At 35.6% G+C, this 23,080-nt stretch overlaps 1 protein-coding gene across 3 annotated transcripts in view; it reads right to left on the bottom strand.

Moving 5' to 3' along the window:
* Positions 1 to 23,080, bottom strand: part of LOC150083311 (protein FAM193A-like) — a 359,376-nt gene that overhangs the window by 194,211 nt on the left and 142,085 nt on the right. For all 3 annotated transcript variants that reach the window (XM_090377966.1, XM_090377967.1, XM_090377969.1), the window contains exons 8-9: positions 9,233 to 9,357; positions 7,278 to 7,410 (exon numbers count right to left, since the gene is read on the bottom strand). In XM_090377966.1, the coding sequence (XP_090234092.1) occupies positions 7,278 to 7,410; positions 9,233 to 9,357 (258 nt within the window). The remainder of the gene's footprint in view (positions 1 to 7,277; positions 7,411 to 9,232; positions 9,358 to 23,080) is intronic.

The following is a 23,080-nucleotide window of genomic DNA, read 5'->3' as shown; positions in this document are numbered from 1 at the left end:
GAGGTATACTCCTCTTATTATTTTACTAATACAAAATTTATATGTATTTATATGCAAAGTTGTACCCCGACTTATACGAATTCGACCTAAGCGATTTTCGTCTGACCCACCTATCGCGTAACTTCAGGGTATTATTGTACATTAAAAAAATTATTGAAAGTATTCTAGGGTTCAAAATGATTGTTATTTATTTGTTTGTTATTTGGTTTTTAGGAGCATTAGCAACTAAGGCCATATTGCTCCAGGGATATGAGATGGTCATTCCCTGACCTTTCCGCATCCTCCGTATTTGGTGGGCACGGGCTCAAAACCTGGTCTAATCAAGAAGCATGTGCTACGCACTGCTGCTCCTGCCCACCTGGCTATGGAGGTGCCTGTTTCTAAATGAAAACAGTGATATAAACATTGTGTTGATTCTGAAAGGATGATTCTTACAGAAGTTATGGCTGCCTGAATTTTAAAATATGGCTGTTTTGAATGGAAAAAAAATAAAATAATAAGAATAAATAGATATGTACCTAATGAAAATGTTTATCCCTACTAGATTCATGTCTGCTTATTATTTACACATTGCTTGCATTCCGCACAAAATATGTCAATCCATGTGCTGCAGAGACAAATGGCCATCCATGCTTAACAAATTCAGTTCATTAATTCAATGGGATAAGAGGTGGAGAATCCCCATTACAGCACAGAAGCTGTAATCCCACCCGCCTCTGATATTCATATCTACAAGCCTCTGAAAAGGAATAACAGAAGACAATGAGATGTAGCATATCATCTGCAATGAATTTCATCAGCAACTGAAGGAATTCTACAAGGAAGGTATGATGCACTTGGTATTAATTACAATGGAATGCAAGCCTTAAAGCTAAGGTGACTGAATCCAACAGATTAAACTCAACCCTTAAAGCTAAGGTGACTGAGTGACTCAACCCAACATATTCTAGGTTAACAATAAAATTCAACTGCATTCTCAATTAACAGAAATGGAGAGGGGAAATCTTACAAGTTCTGTGTTGTTGATTTATTTTTCTGTTCGAGAGATAAGGGAAAGTTAGAACCTAAACACAATGTTGCATTTCTCAAATTGTGAGATTAGCTACTTTTACAATAGTGGTATACAAGTAGCAAGAAAAACGAATTGGAATAGAAATTTGTATTGAAGTCATGTTATTGCTAAAGTTTTACTCCTACTGATTCCGTTGTAAACTTTTCAAAAGAATCAATTCTTCAGCAGTGTCATATCAGATAATCAGTTTTTGATTCATTTGAAAGCTTGAGGGAATTTACAGAAGTAGGAGTTTTACTTCTGCCTCTGTAAATTAAAAACTCCTGTAAAACTCTGTAGATTATATATATTTCTGTAAATGCAAAAACTCCTGACTCTGTAAACTGTTTAGCAATAGGGAAACCACATTCCCCAGTCATACGATACTATTCAGTATCTCAAAAATTAAATTTAATGTACATTTAACATTTTCCTACTGGACTCAAAAATTAATATTAACCCTAGGTTAGCTGCAAAAGTGGAGTCTAATAGATACCACTTTTGTTTTTATTATGCAAAATTTCTTTTCAGCTTTCTGTTGAAATGAACATGGTCTTTTATTAATTATTATTTACATAATTTATCCCATTTCCTGTTGCTCAAAATTTCTTGTGCCCTATGCATATTTTGCTATTGACCTTCTACCTTCCTCCTTCAATTTCTGCATTTTCAATGATCGAAATACAGAATGCTATTGGTGCAGCATTCTGTAAAAATTCCTCACTCTGAAGAGTAAGAGGAGAGGAATGCATTACAGTTACTGGATGAGGAGTGTACCTCACAGCTAATTCCAAAAAAAGGCATGGTCACTTGCATGGTATCTATAGGGTGATTCAAAGTTTGCATAACTTAAATAAATAATAATTAAAAATTTATTAATTCTTTTATTCTAACATTAATTATAATAATATAATTAATGTTAGAAGTAATTACAGGTGACCCCCGCTTAACGCTGATAATTCGTTCTGGAAAAACAGAGCACTAAGTGAATCCACGTTAAGCAAGCGCCACATTCCTATAAGGTAACATATGTATTTGTGAGTTGCGGTCGGTGCCATAGGATATTTCCAAATTAATAATAGCGGTAGTGAAAAGATGCACAAATGTTCGTCAAAATATTTAATATTCAAATATTTGTACATATAAAATATTCTGCATTACATACATATATAATTATGTGGTAACTACTTATGTATCAAAATTAAACTTAAAATTCCAATTAAAATCATGAATTTAATTGATCTAAATTGATTTAATTTAATTGATAAATTTAATCATGAAAAATGTGTCGATTTTGGGTTGAACTTGGGCCCCTTTCAAATAAACTAAAAGGGGTATTAATTTTAAATTCCCCGCAGCGTTACCACCCAACAATAAAGTCAACCGATCCTTCGCCGCTTTGAAACCTGGCATGTTTTTTTTTTCTTTCAGTATGAAACTTCTTTTAGGCATTCGTTTCCACAAAAGTCCTGCTTCATCTATTTTAATTAAAAACTTGTTAAGAAGTATAACACATAATACCCCTCTCTTCAATAATTTTAACCAAGTTCTTTTTTGAAAGTTCCGGCTCCTTGATCTGCACTTGCGGCTTCTCCCTGGATTTTAAATCTATTCAACCAGCTCTTACTAGTTTTAAATGATTCCACATTTTTTTTTTTTTTTTTCTCTTTTAGGTGAGTTTTCTTCAGATCATTATATTGGCTAATCTCTCTCTCTCTTTTTTATAATATTTAACTTAACTGAATTCTGCACTGGATATTATCTTCAATAAAATTAGTTAAACTCTTTCCATTTCAATCCCAATAGCCGGCCTAGCCCTAGTTGCTTGCAGTGGAACAGCTATCTTTCCCGCTGCTAAAATTAATTCTTTATTTTTTTATAATTGTTCTTACAGTTAAACTTGCAAGTCCTAAATTATGGCACACATCCGCTTGTCTTTGACCGGAATTGATTTGCTTCAAAATGTCTAATTTAATTTTCAAATTCAGTCTTTTTCTTACATTTATAGTCTTCGTACTGCGCCCAGACGTTGTTGCTTTTTCATTCTCATCGGCCATTATTAACTCTTCGAAAATGTAACTGCATTTGTTGCATTAATTATGATACAATGTTCAAGTAAACTGTCCGTTATGCACGATGGCTAATACTGTACTGAGTGATGACTAGACTTCGGATAAATGCATATAACACAAATATTACAAGCAATATACTTGATCATGTTTTAAAATGTTGATCTCGGAACCACGTAACAAGCCACTGTACTGCAATTAAATTAGCGTGCGAGAAAATTTCACTGAGTGTGGGAAAATTTCTCAAGTTGGCGTGGGAAACGTTTTAATGCTGTTTTGCTATTCATTTTCAAGCTATCGACTCCATCAAATGAAATGATTTCGTTAAATATGCCAAAAATGCAATCTGTAAAAGAGCGTTATAGTGATCTGTGACAGCGTTATAGTCAGATACGGGTTATAATATATGAACAGCGTTATAGCGAATCAGCATAAAGCGAACCACGTTATAACGGGGGCCTGCTGTATAGTAACTAAAACCATAAGTAATTATAAAAAATTATAATAAGGATATTTTTCTTGAAATTTGCCTATGTAATTCACATAAGATTTTGAAAAACAGTACTTCTCAATTACAAACACATTCAGATAGGGAATGCATAATCATGGCTTCATCCAAAACAAACCAGTAAGGATGAATTTATGTAAATTTAACCACTACATAGAAGGGCATACATTTTTTACAGCAATGTGGTTTTGTAAGAATTGCAAATGGTTACCAAATTGAGAAAATCAGCTTTTTCATTTTGGCTTGGCATGAATTTTAAAAATCATCCTGTATTATATGCCAAATTAACCACTCATAATATACGTAAATCAAACTGAAAACAGAAAATACTCCATTTTCATTCAGAGAAATTTAATGGGGAAGGGTACACATGAGGATATGATTTTATTCTCAAATTTAAAAAAGAAATAACAAAATTACATGGGGTATCTCTCAGATAATATCAGTTAACTTTACTTTTCATTTATATTAACTTTTTCATGGGTCATGAGGCATAGAGATCTATATTTGAAATGTGTGGACTCCTGCAAAAATACATTTCAAATGATGCAGCTGCTTTTGTATTAATTATCTTCAAATTTGTCCAGTACATACAGCCATCTTCTATCTGTGTTTCCAGTAGTTTATTTTTTAACCATATGGCGGCCAGATGAGGTGGTTAGTTTTTTTGCTTTTTTTTTTTGGCTCGTGACATATAAGCTTGCTTCCTTGCATCATTTGCCACTGCTGCTATTAATAATAATAATAAATTCATGAGTTACAATTAAAAAAAAAAAAAAAAGCAAAAAGCAATGGCTTTTATGTGCCAATCATGAATATTTTTTTTCTGCACATCTGCTACATGCCCATTTTCCTCCAATCAAAACACAGCAACAAACATAATACCCAGTGCTTCAGCTACAATTATATAGTATATGGAAAGCTAATGTGATATGTACAAAAAAATAAATAAATAATAACTTCCAGATTTCTACTGGTACATGTTTAATGAAATTTGGGAGGGTTTCACATATCAACCTAAAAGAGGCAAATATGAAATTTCATGAAAATCCATCTGCTGAGTTGAGCCATTACATGCAAATGATGAATATATAAACAATAATTTCGCAATTTCTACCTGTTTGCTTTCAATAAAATTTGAGATAGCTTATTTTTCTAAAAAAGCTAAATAAAAATTTTGCCAAAATTCATCCACTGAGAGCTCAGTTATTACATGTAAATATGGACAGATAGACAATGAAACAATAATTGTCAGATGTCTATTGGTCTGATTTTAATAAAATTTGGGATGGTTCAACAAATCTTTTTAAAACAGAAAAATATAAAACCTTATGAAAATCCATCTACTAGGAGTGAACAGACATGGTAAAGATAACGGGCACTTTATGTATATATCTTAATGCACCTAGAAATAGTATTTTGGAGTAGATGTGTAATTCAGATCACTAAAGGATTCATAATACACATGCATATACTAGCAAATTTAAGAATCACTGAACAGAAGGATATGAATAAACAGAAAATCTTTTATAAAGCTAGAAATAATTACCAACACTACAAATTCTTCAAATAAATTTTAACTGAATACAAGTTATAATATCAACTAAAAATAAAGGACACAGTTGAAGTTTTGACTTTCAAAGCACTGAAAATTCGGTATTTGTAGGAAGGAGGAAACAGTGGGGTTTTTTTGCCAAAACAGGCCAAGAACAGGGGATTTATTGCAAAAAAAAAGTTCTTCACATAAAACAGGTGATAAAAGGTCTTTTTTTTTTTTTTTAAGTCGGAACTGTATTTTAAATTAAATTTCACTGAAAAAATACAAATTTTATATGAAAATGCAGCCACAGTATTCTTTTAAAAATTAGCTTAGCTAGCATTTTGCTTTCTGTGGAATTCTGTTTGGATTGTCTTTTAGACATCAACTGACCACTTCAAGAAAGATACTGTAGCAGACTTTGCACCTCTTCAGAAATGCTGATTCAAAGTTGTGTTTATAACAATGGCAATATTGTTCAGATTTGATTCTCAAGAGATTCAAAAACTACATCAGAAAGACAAGATCTGATTCATTTTCTTCCTCACTTGGTTGAATATTTTATAACACTCAGCATTGCTATGAGGAATTCTTAAATACCAAGAATGACTTGAGATAACTTGTTATAGTTCATGCTTCTTGAGCACTTGTCAATTCCCCAACCAAGGCCCACTATATATCAATTCTTTCTGAAACTGACAGAAATTATCTGTAATTCTTTTTTTTTTTTTTTTAAATCGATCTACTTCAGTTTGGTTCAAAAGCTTCTCTCAATAGATGATGAATTGGTTCTCCAAATATGGTTGTATTTAAGTTAAAGTTAAATATTATTTAACGTAAAGCTTCTGATAACCTCACTTGGCAACTTGCCATCTATGAATTCTGTTCGGAGTTAGCAAGCTTTTTGAGTTCTTACAGCAGTCAAAATTACAAATTCACAACACAAAGCTGGCTGCCAAAGTAGTCTACAATTAACCAAATTGATTCACAAAACAACAGAAAATCTATTGTGAGTGTATTAAATATTTGAAGTTGTAACATATCACTGCATGTATCAGCATACAAATCACTGACAGTACAACGTGTAAACTTGCACTAAACTAAAACTATTTTCTTTTTTAGCATATGTATAAAACAGCTTACATTAAAGTTTAACTGTGTAAACTTGTTTTGGCATTCATGACAAATCATCTCTGTACTTGTCTCTCATTGGTCTTTTGTAATTGTGATTAACCAGGAAGGTGGCTTTCATTAACTTATTGATGGGAAGGGTAGTGTTTTGGCAGTGGTGGGGGGAGTTAAAAAACACTATTTTCTTTAAAAATACATCTTCATTTATATTGTTTTTTTAATAAACTTCAAGTTCTTTTATTAATCTTTATTGCTTTCTAAATTTAGAGATGGTATCATTCCTGGGTAGGTAGTATATGGTACTGAAACAAATGTACACTGAATGGAAGATAAAACTTTCAGAATAAAGACTACCCCCCCCACCCCAATGGCTAACTACAAAATTATGGCAAACTATTAACATCTGTTTACTACAGCCACATTCTTTAACAAAGGGAAGAAAAAATTCAATTTTAATGTGGTTTTATTACTTTTTGCAGATGTTTCTGCAAAAGACAAACTCATTAATACCACCTCCAATAAAAAAAGCCAGATTCCCCATCATAAATCCAGGGAATACGCAGCTATGCAATAATCACTGTTTTATGGTTTTTTTTTTTTTTTTTTTTTTTTTTCATTTCACTGTCAGAATTTAAGCCTTTATTTTTGTCTCCTGATTTATCTTTCATTTATTCTATCTAAAAAAAAGGACTTGAAAAACCTTTATTTTCTTTCTCTCTATGTACACCCTTTTGTAAAAGAAAAACAGCTTATTTGTACGTAGACCTACAAAAGCAGAATTAACTGCAAACTATTGAACAGATTTCAATTAATAACAAACCAGTTACACTATTTTAATATTTAAAAATGTTTCAACAATGCTTTCACATGCTTAATATTCCCTTTTAAATGAATCATGCTACATTAATTAAAAATAATGTTTATGTTAAACAAATCTGAATGAAACTAAATGTTTTAAGAGCATAAATAATAATTACGCACTTGCTTATGGCTGAATTCAGCAATCAATTTTTCAGCTTCTTTCCAAAGATATGATATAACCCTCATTTCATCATTTAACTTCTTCATTGCAGAACTAGTAGCACTAGAATGTTCTTGATTCACATTTTCTAACCTATTGGAAAAATTTTAAATACAACACTGTTAAATAAAAAACATTTCTAAATACAACACTGTTAAATAAAAAAGATTTCTAAATACAACACTGTTAAATAAAAAACATTTCAACATGTTTTTCTCAGCATAAATCTATATTTAACCACCTGCATCACAAAAAAATGATTATCTTGTCTAAAATTTTAAATCTGACATACACTTGCACCATAATATAATAACAAACTTTATCCTGGTTAACAAATATTAGCATGACCAGAAATGAATGACCTATGGCACACATGGCAAAGGTAATTTTATTTAATTATCCCAGTAAGGTCAGTTAATAAAGCCAAACAGATATGACCATCTTTTAATTTAATCTTACAAATTAAGCTTACTAAATGCATTTTTAAAACTTTCTGTGTTTATGTACATATTTTTAAATAATATGACAGTTCGTAACAAGGCCAGACATGACTATCTTTTAACCTGATCTTAAAAATGAAGCTAATGAATTGCATTTTAAAACTAATTTTCTCTATATGTGTGTGTGAAGTTACAAAATTACCTAAACCCATAAGAAATTATGCCTTGTGCATTTCATCTTCTAATACATTATAATTACCTACACCATTTGGCATCTCTTATATTGTGGAAATAACTTTGCAACTATGATGTAATGTTGCATTACCGGGTACCCGTCCATCCACTGATGATGAAGCCCACTAGCTTCAAAATGATCGTCAGGGTGGTGGTATCCACTGAAAATAAATAACAGTAGTCTTCTCTACTAGAGAAGCGTCATTTATTTGAAGTAGTGCAATACCAGCTATCTCATTGTGGTTGTTTGGTTTTTTTTTTTTTTTTTTTTTTTTTAAAAGCATTAGCAACTAAGGCCATATTGCTCCGGGATATGCGGTGGTCATTCCCTGACCTTTCTGCATCCTCCATATTTGGTGGTGACGGGCTTGAACCCCAGTCTAATCAAGAAGCGTGTGCTATGCACTGCTGCTCCTTCCCACCTGGATACGGAGGCGCCATCTCATTGTGAAGGCACCCACAACATGAGATACAATTAAAATGATGCCTTTACACTACGTACGTAGTTAAAATTTATGGGTAAACTATGGTGTATCTATACCGATATTATATATAACTATCTAAATATGTATAACTTGAATTTAGTCTGGTACTTTTATATTCTTTTATTTCAGCTTAATCCAAACCTTCAACATTATAACTCAGCAACTACAGATAATGCTACTGTAGAAATACTGTTCTTAATTCAAGTGTCGAATATTATACTCAGGAATGATATAAAAGTAAAAGACGACACAGAGTAAAAATTACTTTAACACAAACTTTCCAAATATGTAACCAGTTATTCTTGATTAGCCATTTAAAATTTTTGATTAAAACAATAACCTTTACTTTTTTATGTGAAAAAGACTGAACTCCAGTGATACGAAATCAGAGTTCGGTACTAATGTTATAGAAGAGTGCAAGTAACAATATTATGTAATTTGCCCTTTATATAGTATGCTATAATAGAAGCATAAAGGGGGGGAGAGCCAGTATTAGAGACACAATCAGGATTTTCATCTTTAACATGGACATATCAAAAATTAAGTTTTTATAAAATACTGATAATGAAAAAGCAAGTCTAAGAATAGCTAAAATCTGTTTCAAAAGCTTTAAAAGCTTTCTGACTGTAAAACTGGTAGAGGCCCAACAGAGAGAAATGGGTCAAAGATCAAGATAAATACTACTAAAAAAATTTTCTTGAAGAAAATCAAATTTTATGTAAATATTAGCCAGTGAAATAAGTGTATTCTCCATACCTAGATAAAGAATTCCAGTCTGGAAGACCATTGCGCAAAACAGGATCAGAAAAAATGAAGGCCTCAAATAAATGACGGTTCACCAATTCCCATGTTACATTAAAGCGCTTCAGATGTACAGTTTCCTGCAAGAAAACAGATTAATTAAAAACCAAATAAATGAGACCAATTAAATTAAAATCACACTAAGTGTCTTATGCTTAAAATTAAAATTTCTCAAATTCTTGATGTTAACACAGAGAGAGAGAGATGGTTTGAACCACACTTTTGCAGAAAAACAAGAAGTTGTCCATGGTTTTGCAGAAATTGAAAATATATGGTCTGTCCATGGTTTTGCAGAAATTGAAAATATATGGTCTCAAATAACAAATTCGCTGCTGGAACGCTAACTTGCATAAAAACAAACTGCAATTTTTGTGCCTTAATGCAAATATGTCAATTCAATTGTAGCAGTCAACAAATCAGCACTGTAAAAGGAAATGCACATGAAATGAACAACTGAACAATACTGCACACTAAGCTAAAAATCTGTTTTTAATTTTGTACCATGGGCTATCGCATTACAGCTGAGATTTTGCTTAGCGTCAATTGCACTGTCTAAAGAGTGTAAAAAAACTATATACTTGGTTCACAGTGTCATATATTATTTGCTTAAGTCAAAGTTACTTTAAGTTTAGTATTGTTTTCTTTGCTTATTGTAGAAGTTATTTTATCAAGTTTAATATTTTTCACAAGAAAATGTAAAATTTTTTGAAGATAATGCTTTCTAAATTTTTATTCTTCAGTTTATGAAAATCAAAACATCATTCTTAGTGTGACAGCTAATAAAATTTTGTGTCAAAAGAGTTTATAAAATCTTACTCTATAGAGTTGTTATAATGGATCCATAGCCTGGGACAACAGGATTGAAAAGGAACAGGGATGGACAATAGTAATGATCTATGTACTAGATATGAATCATGTGACCATAACGTGTACAGCAGGCCCCAGTTATAACACGGTTCGCTTTACGCTGATTCGCTATAACGCTATTCTTATATTATAACCCGTATCTGACTATAACGCTGTCACAGATCACTATAACGTTCTTTTACAGATTGCATCTTTGGCATATCGTTTCATTTGGTGGAGTCGATAGCTTGAAAATGAATACCAAAACAGCATTAAAACATTTCCCACGCCGACTTGAGAAATTTTCCCACACTAATTTAATTGTAGTACAGTGACTTGTTACGTAGTTCCGAGATCAACATTTTAATAAATGATCAAGTATATTGCTTGTAATATTTGCGTTATATGCATTTATCCAAAGTCTAGTCATCACTCAGTACAGTATTAGACATCGTGCATAACGGACAGTTTACTTGAACATTGTATCATAATTAATGCAACCAATGCAGTTTCATTTTCGAAGAGTTAATAATGGCCGATAAGAATGAAAAAGCAACAACGTCTGGGCGCAGTACGAAGACTATAAATGTAAGAAAAATACTGAATTTGAAAATTAAATTAAACGTTTTGAAGCGAATCGATTCGGGTCAACGACAAGCGGATGTGTGCCATAATTTAGAACTTGCAAGTTTAACTGTAAGAACAATTATAAAAAAATAAAGAATTAATTTTAGCAGCGGGAAAGATAGCTATTCCACTGCAAGCAACTAGGGCTAGGCCGGCTATTAGGATTGAAATGGAAAGACTTTAACTAATTTTATTGAAGATAATATCCAATGCAGAATTCAGTTAAGTTAAATATTATAAAAAAAAAAAAAAAGAGAGAGAGAGAGAAAGAGATTAGCCAATATGATTATCTGAAGAAAAATCACCTAAAAAAAAAAAGTGGAATCATTTAAAATTGGTAAGGGCTGGTTGAATAGATTTAAAATCCAGGGAGAAGCCGCAAATGCAGATCAAGGAGCCGAAACTTTCAAAAAAAGAACTTGTTAAAATTATTGAAGAGGGGTATTATGTGTTATACTTCTCAATAAGTTTTTAACATAGATGAAGCAGGACTTTTGTGGAAATAATGCCTAAAAGAAGTTTCGTATTGAAAGAAGGAAAAAACATGCCAGGTAAAAAAGAAAAAAACATGCCAGGTTTCAAAGCGGCGAAGGATCGGTTGACTTTATTGTTGGGTGGTAACGCTGCAGGGGATTTAAAATTAATACCCCTTTTAGTTTATTTGGAAGAGGGCCAAAGTTCAACCCAAAACTGACACATTTTTCATGATTAAATTCATCAATTAAATTAAATCAATTAAAATTAATTTAGATCAATTAAAAAATTCATGATTTTAATTGGAATTTTAAGTTTAATTTTGATACATAAGTAGTTACCACATAATTATATACGTATGTAATGCAGAATATTTTATATGTACAAATATTTGAATATTAAATATTTTGACCGATATTTGTACATCTTTTCACTACTGTTTATTAGGCGCCTCCGTAGCCAGGTGGGAAGGAGCAGCAGTGCATAGCACACGCTTCTTGATTAGACCGGGGTTCGAGCCCGTCACCACCAAATATGGAGGATGCGGAAAGGTCAGGGAATGACCACCGCATATCCCGGAGCAATATGGCCTTAGTTGCTAATGCTCCTAAAAAAAAAAAAAAACCAAAAACAACAAAAAAAACTACTGTTTATTATTGATTAGGAAATATCCTATGGCACCGACCGCAACTCACAAATACATGTTACCTTATGGGAATGCGGTGCTCACTTAGCGCAGATTCTCTTTGCACTCTGTTTTTCTGGAACGAATTATCAGCATTAAGCAGGGGTCACCTGTATCTATTACACAGATCATTCTATTGCAAATTAAATTTGTGTTGTGTTAGATTTGTTCTTATGTTACAAATACAGTCCCCCCCCCAATTTAATACACAACAAAAAAAGGAAAAGGACAAATGAGTGCAAAACAAGTTAGAATTGACTAACTTGTTAACTTATATTGGGAGTATCTGTCACACGTTTGTGAGGAAATGTGATGTGAAGAAACAAGTGTTTCAGATATTCGTAAAGAATTTCGTTTTAATATGTGATGCGGATGCTCCAAATAAGCCAAGAAAACATGAAAATTACACAAGCATAGGAAAATATGCAAAAACAATATTCACTGGAAGATGCTGTGTTGAAATGGTATGTGCAACGATGTTCTTGTAGTGTTAATGTACAAGGAATAGAGTTGAAATCTGCAGCAGCATGCTAGTAGCAAATCACATGAAAATCAATTTCAAAGTGAGTTATTGTTGACTCTGGTGATTTTGTAAATGGCATGGAATTATGAACGAGAACTTACGGAGAAGCTTTGAGTACCCCCAGAGGAAATATAATCATTTAGACAAAAACTGACAAAAATGATACATGACGAAAAAATTTTTAAAGTCTCAAATCTACAATGCAGATAAGACTAGTTTGTTTTGGTATTCACTTCCAGAAAATACCCAAGCCCATAGGCATGAAATGTCGACTCCTGGGAGAAAAACAAGCAAGGAGAGGTTCTTGGAGCTACTGTGTGCAAATGCTGATAGTTCACTTCAATTAACACCAATTATTATTGGCAAGTCACATTGCCCAAGAGTCCTTTTTTTTTTTTTTTTTTTTTTTTTGATTTGGTAGTTGTTGGCGCATCGGCTTCTGTGGCCATATTGCACCTCCCAAGGTTTTTGCAGTACTTTGATCCAAGCCCGAGGCGGGAATCGAACCCGCGACCTTTGGGTTGTCGGGCAGGTACTTTACCCACTCAGCTAGCCTGGTCGGCCCAAGAGTCCTGAAAGACTGTATGAACCAACTACCAGTCATATATTATAATTAAAAAAAGAAAAAGCATAGTTTATGTTGTACATTTTTCATTAGTTTCTTGAACATTTTGTGCCAGAAGTAAAAAGATATCAAATTGAAGACCTGGGCATACCACCACAAAATGTAAAAGCTCTTTTATTATTAGATAATGCATCCAAGATGTAAATTTTAGATGAATGTTTTTTCCAAAAAATATGACATCCATCATCCAGTCCTTGAATCACAGGATAATTCTTGCAATGAAAAGGCTCTACAGCAGGGGTGGGCAACAGCCGGCCCGCGACGATGTTGAATCCGGCCCCCTCGGTAAATGCATAAATATAGAAAATCCATACCTGACTACACTCGCCGTAAACGTTCGGCTTAATTCGGTTCAATCGGGAATCGCGGCCAGTACAACAGTAACCAAGTGATTCTAAGCAGCGTCAAAGAGTTATTTCCTAATTATTATTGTAGCATCGATCGAACGAAGTTCCTTTGGGTTTGACTTCTTATTGAAAAAAATAATATTGGTACGAGATATTTTATGTTTTATGCCTTTTCTAATTATTACAATTTTTAATTTAATATAATTTATAGCCCATAAAATGAGCCAATTAAAAAAAAAAGAAAAATTGATGCCAAATGCTGCATTTTCAATGATAATTGGACATTCAGATATTTTTTTTAAAAATACATTAATAATTTGGTAATTCAAGTAATATAACATTTTTTAGGTTCTGATTTTTTTTATTAAATCGTTCAATCTATTCCGGCCCACATCATGATGCGAAAATTTCATTCGGTCCGCATCATGATACGAAAATTTCATTCGGCCCACTGACGAAAAAAGTTGCCCACCCCTGCTCTACAGGAAAAGGTTTTTTTGGAGGAGGTGATGGTTGTGTCAAAAGATGAAACTGATGAAAGCAAAGACACAAGAGGGCAACATATATTTAAAATCTAAAATCAGCAATTTTCAACTTTGCAGCAGCTTGGAAAGTAGTTAAGAGCCAAACACTCAAAAATCGCTGGAAAAAAACTTAAATAACATGGATGCCAATTTACAATTTGAAGGTTGTGAGGTCTGACTTTCACAGGACAATTAGGAATGCTGGCAAGATATCTCTGAGAATGAGAAGACCAAATAACGGCACAACAGTCAATGACACGTAAAATCAATTGTTTGAAAAGGATCCCAATAGCAGTCTCGCTACTGAAAGCAGAGGTAGTGCATTTAATGAGACAAGAAACTGAAAAGCTTTGGGAACAATGTTATTTATATGAGCTCGTGAAGATCATGACGCATGTAACACCAAGATCTCTGAAGTGACCAACCAATCCAACTTCTCTCTGATTAACAATAATTCAAAAGTAAAATAGTAGTAGTAGTGGCACATGATGCAAGAAAGCAAGTGTAGGAGCTTATGCAGCATCAGCCAAAAAAAAAAAAAAAAAAAAAAAAAATCACACCATTCCCTCCAAATGCCTGTGTAGTTCCTCCTTAAATTTATTTAACCTATCAACTTCCACAACGACAGATGGAAGTTTGTTCCAGCAATTAACCACCCGCTGGCTAAAGGCAAATTTCCGCACATCTATTCTACATCTGTCCTTTCTTAATTTGAACTTATGTCCCCGTAGGTTCGTAATCTGAACAAGTGGAAGGATCCCATCAGAATTCAGCGTGCTCAACCCATTCAAGGCCTTATAGACCTCAATCAGATCACCGCGCAGGTGCCTAGTCTCCAGCCACTGCAATTTGCAGAACTTAAGCCTCTCTTGGTAAGAGAATCCCTTCATTCCCCTCACCAATCGTGTTGCTCTTCTCTGTACACGCTCAAGCAAATCTACATCCTTCCTAAAATGAGGCCTCCAGACCTGTACGCAGTACTCAAGGCGTGGCCTGACCATTACCTTATACAGAGGGACAATCACCTCCTTTTCCCTGCTAGCAAAATTCCTATATATCATTGACAAAACCCCATGACCTGCCCTAGCAGCCTGTCTGCATTGCTCAGAAAACTTCATATCTGACTGCACAATTACTCCCAGGTCTTTTTCATTTTCTACCACCTTAAGTGTAGTACCACACAGTTGGTACGTTTCTCTGGGGTTACTTCTACCCATATGCAGTACTTTGCATTTGTCAAGGTTGAACTTCAGTTGCCACTTCTTAGCCCATCTGCCCAAATTATCTAGATCCTGTTGCAGTAGCACACTGCCATTACTGTCATTAACAACCCTGCCAACTTTTGTGTCATCTGCAAACTTCGACATTAAGCCTGATATACCTTCATCAATATCATTGATAAATACACAAAACAACAGTGGACCCAACACCGAGCCCTGTGGGACTCCACTAATAACATTAGTCCACGAAGAGCAGCACCCATTGATTACCACCCTCTGTCTTCTCCCACTTAACCATCCTTTTATCCATTGTAGCAACTTACCCTTAATACCATTCTGCTCCAATTTGTACAGTAGTCTTCCATGCGCAACAGTGTCAAAAGCTTTTCTGAAATCCAAGTATATGATATCAAAATTATTTTTTGCATCCAGTTCCTTTGTGACCACATCATAATAACCAATCAAATTTGTCAGACAAGACTTTCCCTTAACAAACCCATGCTGTGTTTGAATTATTGCTGCAGTCTTGTCTAGATGATCCTGCAATGCATCTTTAACCAGTGACTCCATTATTTTACCCGGAACAGAAGTTAAACTAACTGGTCTGTAATTACTCGTGTCACCCTTCGATCCACCTTTGTGAATTGGGGACACATTTGCACATCTCCAGTCCGTGGGAACCTCCCCTGAGTCCAAGGATGCTCTCATAATTATGGCTAAGGGTTTGCTTAGTTGCTTTGCCGCCTCCTTTAAAATAACTGGATAGATCCCATCCACCCCAGGTGCCTTTCTTATGTTTAACTTCAACAATTTCTCCTCCACTTTGCTCTCAGTTATTACAAAATCATTAAGCACACTGCTACAATTTTGTAAAATATGAGCATCGGAGATTGAATCGATAACCTTACAGGTTTTAAGGTCATCAGCAAACATCTATAGTAATAATAATAGCTATACAGTATGAGAAAGTCAAATGCTTTTGCTGCACTTAAAAAAAAAAATGTTTTTGTTTATACTCTGGCATGACCAAACAGGTCACAGGAGTTTAAAATAAATAATGAATATGATCATATTTAGAACTCAAAGAGCATATGCTACTAAACTTTCACTCCTGACCACTCTCCACTTCTTCAGGCCCATTAAAAGATTAAACTAAAGTTTGGGAAAAAATTGACACAGATTGCACTTACTTCTATTTAAAGATATATTGTTCTCACTGAGCAAATACAAGATGAATTTGATTCATCTTGTATTTACAATTTTGTAAAATATGAGCATCGGAGATTGAATCGATAACCTTACAGGCTTTAAGGTCATCAGCAAACATCTATAGTAATAATAATAGCTATACAGTATGAGAAAGTCAAATGCTTTTGCTGCACTTAAAAAAAAAAAAAAAAAGAAAGGAAAATAGCAGTAGATACAAAAATACAAATTATTTGCTTCCCTCCTCACAGAAGTAACTATCCAGTTTACCTTTGAATTTATTCGAACTGTCAGCCTCAATCTGCTGTGAAGGCAACCAGTTCTTTCAGCAATCACGACTTGTTGGCTAAAAGAAAACTTCCTACAATCTAGCCTAAACCTCTTCCCAGTAATTTGAATTTAGGCCCACAAATTCTGGAATTTGCTATATCAGTGAAATTTCTGTATTCAGAGCCTTATAAGCCCCAATCAGGTCACCTCTGAGGTGCCTGGTTACCATGCTCTCTAGCCCACATATTTGGAATCTTTCTTCATATGGTTGCCCGTTTGCCGATCTAACCATGCACGTTGCCCATACTTTGGACCCTTTCAAGAAACTCAATGTCTTTTTACAGATGAGGTCTCCATACCTGAAAGTATTCCAAATATGGTCTTACAATTGCCTTATACCATGGGACTATGACCTCCCTTATCTCTACTGGATAATGTTCGATAAATCATTGATAGAACAATATGGGCTTTCCTGGCTGCCTGTTTATACTGCTCAGAAAACTTCATATCTGCCTATATTATAACTCCCAGATCCCTTTCTTCCTCTACTGTTTGTAATTAAATCCCACCAAGTATATAATTTACTTTGGGTGTGTAATTTACTTTCAGGTTGCTATTTCCCAAGTGAAGGACCCTGCATTTTGCTGCATTAAAACACAGCTGCCACTTTTCTGACCATTCTTGCAGTCTGTTCAAGTCATTCTGAAGGACTTGGTAGTAATCATTAACTGCTCTATCAATCTTTACGTTGTCTGAAAATTTTTACATCAAGTCTTCTATCTCATCGCCGATGTCATTTATGAAAATCAGAAACAAGTGGTCCATGAACCAACCCTTGGGATTGGGGGGGGGGGGCACTTCTGACTTTACACCAGTCCAAAGAATATCCAATAATCACAATCCAGCTTAGAATTTTTCCATTAATCCCAATATGTTCCAGCTTATACAATAACCTCTCACGAGGGACTGAGTCAAATGCTTTGCTAAAATACAAATACACTATGTCAAAATTGTTCCCTACATCCAGCTCAAGAGTAACTGTCAGAATAGCTTACTAAATTAGTTAAACATGATGTTGCCTTAACAAAACCATGTTGTGTGTTATTCAGAATGCCATATCTACCTAAATGTCTCTCGATTGCACTCTTAATCATTGTTTAGGCAATTAGCCATGATGGCATATGCCCAGTAATTTCATAATTACTGAGTATATGCCATCAACTCCAGGAGCCTTACTTGCATTTATTCTAGAATTTTCTAATAAACAGTCATCTGTAATTTTGAAATCACTAATTTCATATGATTCAGACTCACTAGCACAGCCTCTTCTCAGCATGAAGGGTCTTTCTTCAGTAAAGAAAGATGCAAAGTACTTGTTCAATTCATCTGCAACGTCAGTTGGGTTGTGTACAAATTTTCCACACCTTGTGCATAAGAGTCCAATCTGATTCGCTTTTTTCTTCCTTGTATTCACATACTTTTTTTTTTTTTTTTGGCTGATGCTGTATAAGCTCATACACATGCTTTCTTGCATCACATGCCACTACTACTACTACTACATGAAAAATTCCTTGTTCTATTCTTTGCTCTCTTGTCCAGTGATTTCTCGTATACAGCCTCTCTAATTTTATCTGTCGTACTATTGAAATCAACTTGCAGCTGTTGAAGGCTTCAGTACTATTCATTGCTCTGTAACTGTCCTATGCTATCTTTTTCTGCTCTATTTGACTGGCCAGCTCTGCATTCATCCATTTCGGGATCCTCCTCCTCTTGCAATATTTTCTTAATGTTATGTATGCGTTCGTGGCTTCTGTAATTTTTGCTTTAAAGGTATTCCATAATTCAAGCGCATTTGCCCTCACCCTCAACTCTGCAATTTTTTCTAATTAATAGATGTCACTTAGTGCCTTAAACTATCAAAGAAACATCTTTCAACTGACAAAACAACTGTGTAATCACTACCTGCCAATGGTTCTTGTATTTTAAACCCTCTGATGTCAACTAATTCATGAGTAATAATGAGGTCAAGAATATTCTCACCCCTAGTGTTATCTCTGACACTGTTACAAATAATAATCATCTAGTTTATTTAGAAAAAATTCTCCTCAAGGGGAGTTTCCTTCCCACTTATTTCAATCAATTTGGGGCAGATTGAAGTCACCCATAGAAGTCAGGCATTCATGCTTGCTTGCCCATTCCATTTGCATGAAAAGACTCTAGTCATATTCTTCACAATCTTCTAGCCTGTAGGTTACTCCCACTCTCATTATATCTTTGTTTCCAACTAACCCACAACACACAGATTCTATGCTGGCAGAAGCAACTTCAGACTCAGCAAAAGCTCTTTTCGCTCTCAGTCTGCTTTTGATAAGAAGCATGACTCCATCCCTTCTATTTTCCCTGTCTTTCCTAAATACATTATACCTATCCATAACTCGTCATCCCCAATTTTGAGTCGCAATCTGCCATTTGACACTGAAAGTTTGGAGTGATGCTGCATTGTCACTGAAATATATGATTAACAGTAGAATGCCCTGGGGCACCCCACAAGAGGAAACATGGTGAAGGATGAAGCCCTTTGCTAACCTGTTATCTAACAACTGAATTATGCAGTCAAGTAAAAGTAACACTCCATAAGATGGTAACTTAAAACAAAGCACTTCAGAGTAAGCATAGTCAAAAGCTTTGCAATGTCAAAGAATAGACAATCAATCTGATGACCCTTATTCAGATTAACATGTGAAGTGCAAAATTAAAGTCAAACTGGAGCAGGATGTTCTACACGGCACAAAACTGAACTGAAAATTCATGGATAAAATGATGGTGCACGCGCGCGCGCGCACACACGCACAAACACACTTCAATAAGGCGCCTCCGTAGCCAGGTGGGAAGGAGCAGCAATGCATAGCACACGCTTCTTGATTAGACCGGGGTTCGAGCCCGTCACCACCAAATACGGAGGATGCGGAAAGGTCAGGGAATGACCACCGCATATCCGGGAGCAATATGGCCTTAGTTGCTAATGCTCCTAAAAACCAAATAAACAAACAACAAACACTTCAATTCTTGAAGATCGCAGTTTCAAAGATCCTAGCTAAAATGTTAATAATCGGAGTGGGCTGGCAATTACAAGAATCAGATTTATCACCACAGTTTTTGAAAATAGGAACTAAGTGTGAACTTGTATCTCTTGAGTTTGTATCTCTTTTTCCTCCTTCCACCGCTGGCATGCTCTTGAATATGCAGGGTGTTCTCCTTGGTGGCTGACGAATACAGGTTTCATAGTTGAACAACCCATGATTTCATGGTCCTTTGCACCACAGAGAACCACAAAAGGCCAATCGCCAGTGTCTGTATTTTTGATACTTGAAGCAGCTAATGGATTTGGTATGTATGGCCTTACCATGCAGTGCAAGTATCCAGCTTTATCTCATTAGGAGATATTGGCATATTAAAAGTAAGGATGAGGTTTCTAGTGGGTAATAGATTCCTGTTTCTGCGTACGAATATTCTCTTTACAGTTGTCACTCCTTGTGGCTTAAGTTCAGAACAGATTTCTTCCTCTGACACTTCCATAAGATCCCACTCTGAGATCACACCACAAAATGAATTTAGCATAATAACATACACGTAAGTTATAAATCCAGTTTAATGTAAAAATACAAATATATACTAACAGTAGCTTTCGAGACGCGTGTCTCTTCATCAACTGACATTTAAATACAAAAATATACAACGAATAAGTGCAATGAGCTGAGTGAGGCACGTTAATCATGCGTCATTGTTGTTGCACGGACGTGCGCTGCTTTCTACTCCACTGATCATCTAGTATTAAAACTGTTGTCTCTAGGATGGGGTGTAGACGTATGCCTTTCTGGCGATTTAATGCCTTTGGATTGTTTACTATGTTGAGTGACTAGCCATAGGCGGTGTCGAAAGTGTCGTGAGTGGTCTACTATTTCAAAGTCGCGTTTGGGGTCAAGATTGTGGTTGGTGGCCCAAAAATGTTCCGCGACCGCGGACTGGTCAGTTTCGGCAAGCCGGATTGCTCTGCCGTGTTCTGTAAGGCGATCTTGGAGACGCCTTGATGTTTCTCCTATGTAGCAACTGTTACAGTCTCTACAGGTGATGCGATATACTACATTGCTGCATAAGACAGGTGTGACAGGGGTCTTCACATTGGAGACAAGTGAACGTAGGTTTCTGCCGGGTAATTGCACACATTTGATGTTGTAATTTCTAAGGACCTTCGAGATCCGTCCTGACACGCCTGGATAATAGGGAATGTAGGCGGACGATATACCGACTTGGTTCGGTGGTCTTGGGTTGGATGTGAGTTCTTCTGTCTGTAATAGGCATCTGCTTAGTACGTGGATGGATAACCACATTTGGTTAGGTCCGCCTTCACACTGGAGATCTCGTTACGCCTAATTGTATCAGAGCTGGAATGGCTCCAAGCCCTGGAGAATAGGGTGCGGGCAGTGCTATTGAGATGGCTTGGTGCGTGGCCGGATCTGTAGTTAGTGAATTGACCGCACCACATAGGTTTGCGGTATACTGAAGTCTCTAGATGTGGGCCTATGCGATGCACTAGGACGTCCAGGAACGGGAGCGTACCATTCACCTCTGACTCTATGGTAAACTTGATGAAATTAGATAGGGAGTTGAGGTATTCCAGCAGTGCAGTTTCAGAGCCACGTGGTATTACGATAAAAATATCGTCAACGTATCTACACCATGTTGTAATAGGTGTAGGTGGGTTCCGGTGTATCTGCTCCTCCAGATCTTCCATGGTGATGTTGGCTACTACGGAACTGACAGGGGCACCCCTGCTATGGGTGCCCCTGTCAGTTCCATTTTTGGGCCACCAACCACAATCTTGACCCCAAACGCGACTTTGAAATAGTAGACCACTCACGACACTTTCGCCACCGCCTATGGCTAGTCACTCAACATAGTAAACAATCCAAAGGCATTAAATCGCCAGAAAGGCATACGTCTACACCCCATCCTAGAGACAACAGTTTTAATACTAGATGATCAGTGGAGTAGAAAGCAGCGCACGTCCGTGCAACAACAATGACGCATGATTAACGTGCCTCACTCAGCTCATTGCACTTATTCGTTGTATATTTTTGTATTTAAATGTCAGTTGATGAAGAGACACACGTCTCGAAAGCTACTGTTAGTATATATTTGTATTTTTACATTAAACTGGATTTATAACTTACGTGTATGTTATTATAAACCATGGACCCCAGTACACCAGGCCCATTCGTTACTATGAATTTTGCATCTTATGAGGGGAAACTGTACTCTGAAATCCCCCAATGCATGTGGCTCAAATAAGCTGTTCTGAATGCTTTTCATTTTTCGCTTCTATTAATTTATCACTGGAGTGTAGCAATTTGACTGATTTTGGCGACCCTGCCAAACCATCCAATCCCTTCTGAATAAAGAAGGGCAACATCTTCCCTATTGGTTTTTCAGATGTTGAATGGATTACCAGGAAGTGTGGTATAGGACCTGGTTTTTCTTCCATCCTTGGCCATTTTGCTGCAATAGTGATATTCTCTTGATTGATATTAATATCTAGTAGGGACAATGTTGGGGGCCCATAAGGAAAGTTTACAGTATCAGGATTTATGGGGTTCTTTTTGTTTGGTTCAGTGCCCAGGCTCCCACCCACCATGGAGCCAAAATGGGACTCTGATTACCCAGGAAGCAATAAATACACTCGGGAGTGGGATGCCAGGGCTACCCAGATACTATACCTGCACATCCACCAGCCTGAACCCTGTCTCTCGAACCATGAGAGTAGGGGCATGACACTGACACAGTTGCAGGCAAACCCACTAGCCAACTGATCCCGGCCCACACATCTTCTTGAAGCAGGGTCCAAAATGGTGTATTGAAGCTGGGCCCTCAACCACTAGGATCTCCTTTCCAAATTTCCACAGATGTCAGCACACAACAAACACGCCAGATTCCTATGGTATTAGCCTGGAACCTAGGGAGTGGGTGCTGGATCCTAGTGATAATAATCTGGAGGACCAGCAGTTTCACTGGGAGAACCCCCTTTCCATGTACAGGTGTCATCAAGGGGAAATAGAAAAAAATTGGTTTGGAAATTATTAATGGAATATAATGCATAAATACGGCACCTATGGTGCTTTATTTAAAGTCTGACTAGCTTATCTTTCCTCTATCCTTTGAGATTCTATTGTATCATGGAACAACTGGTATATTTCAAGTAGAATTCTTAGTGAAAATACATGTGAATGAATAAAGGTGAATTTTTTATGTATTTAATAATTTTATAAACTTGAAGATGAAGTTTTTCGTATTTATACAGTATTTTGTTTGTAAGTTATTTTTTCCCAGCAGACAAGTTTTGTTTCACTAAAATAAGCAGTATAAAGTACATACCTTTTAAATTTTCAAATTTTAACTTAA

This window comes from Mastigoproctus giganteus, chromosome 7, assembly GCF_048544385.1.
Source record: "Mastigoproctus giganteus isolate SK-2022 chromosome 7, ASM4854438v1, whole genome shotgun sequence".
Classification (NCBI taxonomy): Eukaryota; Metazoa; Arthropoda; class Arachnida; order Uropygi; family Thelyphonidae; genus Mastigoproctus; species Mastigoproctus giganteus.
The sequence above is the reverse complement of the archived record's forward strand: the minus strand, read 5'-3'. Positions and strand labels throughout refer to the sequence as shown.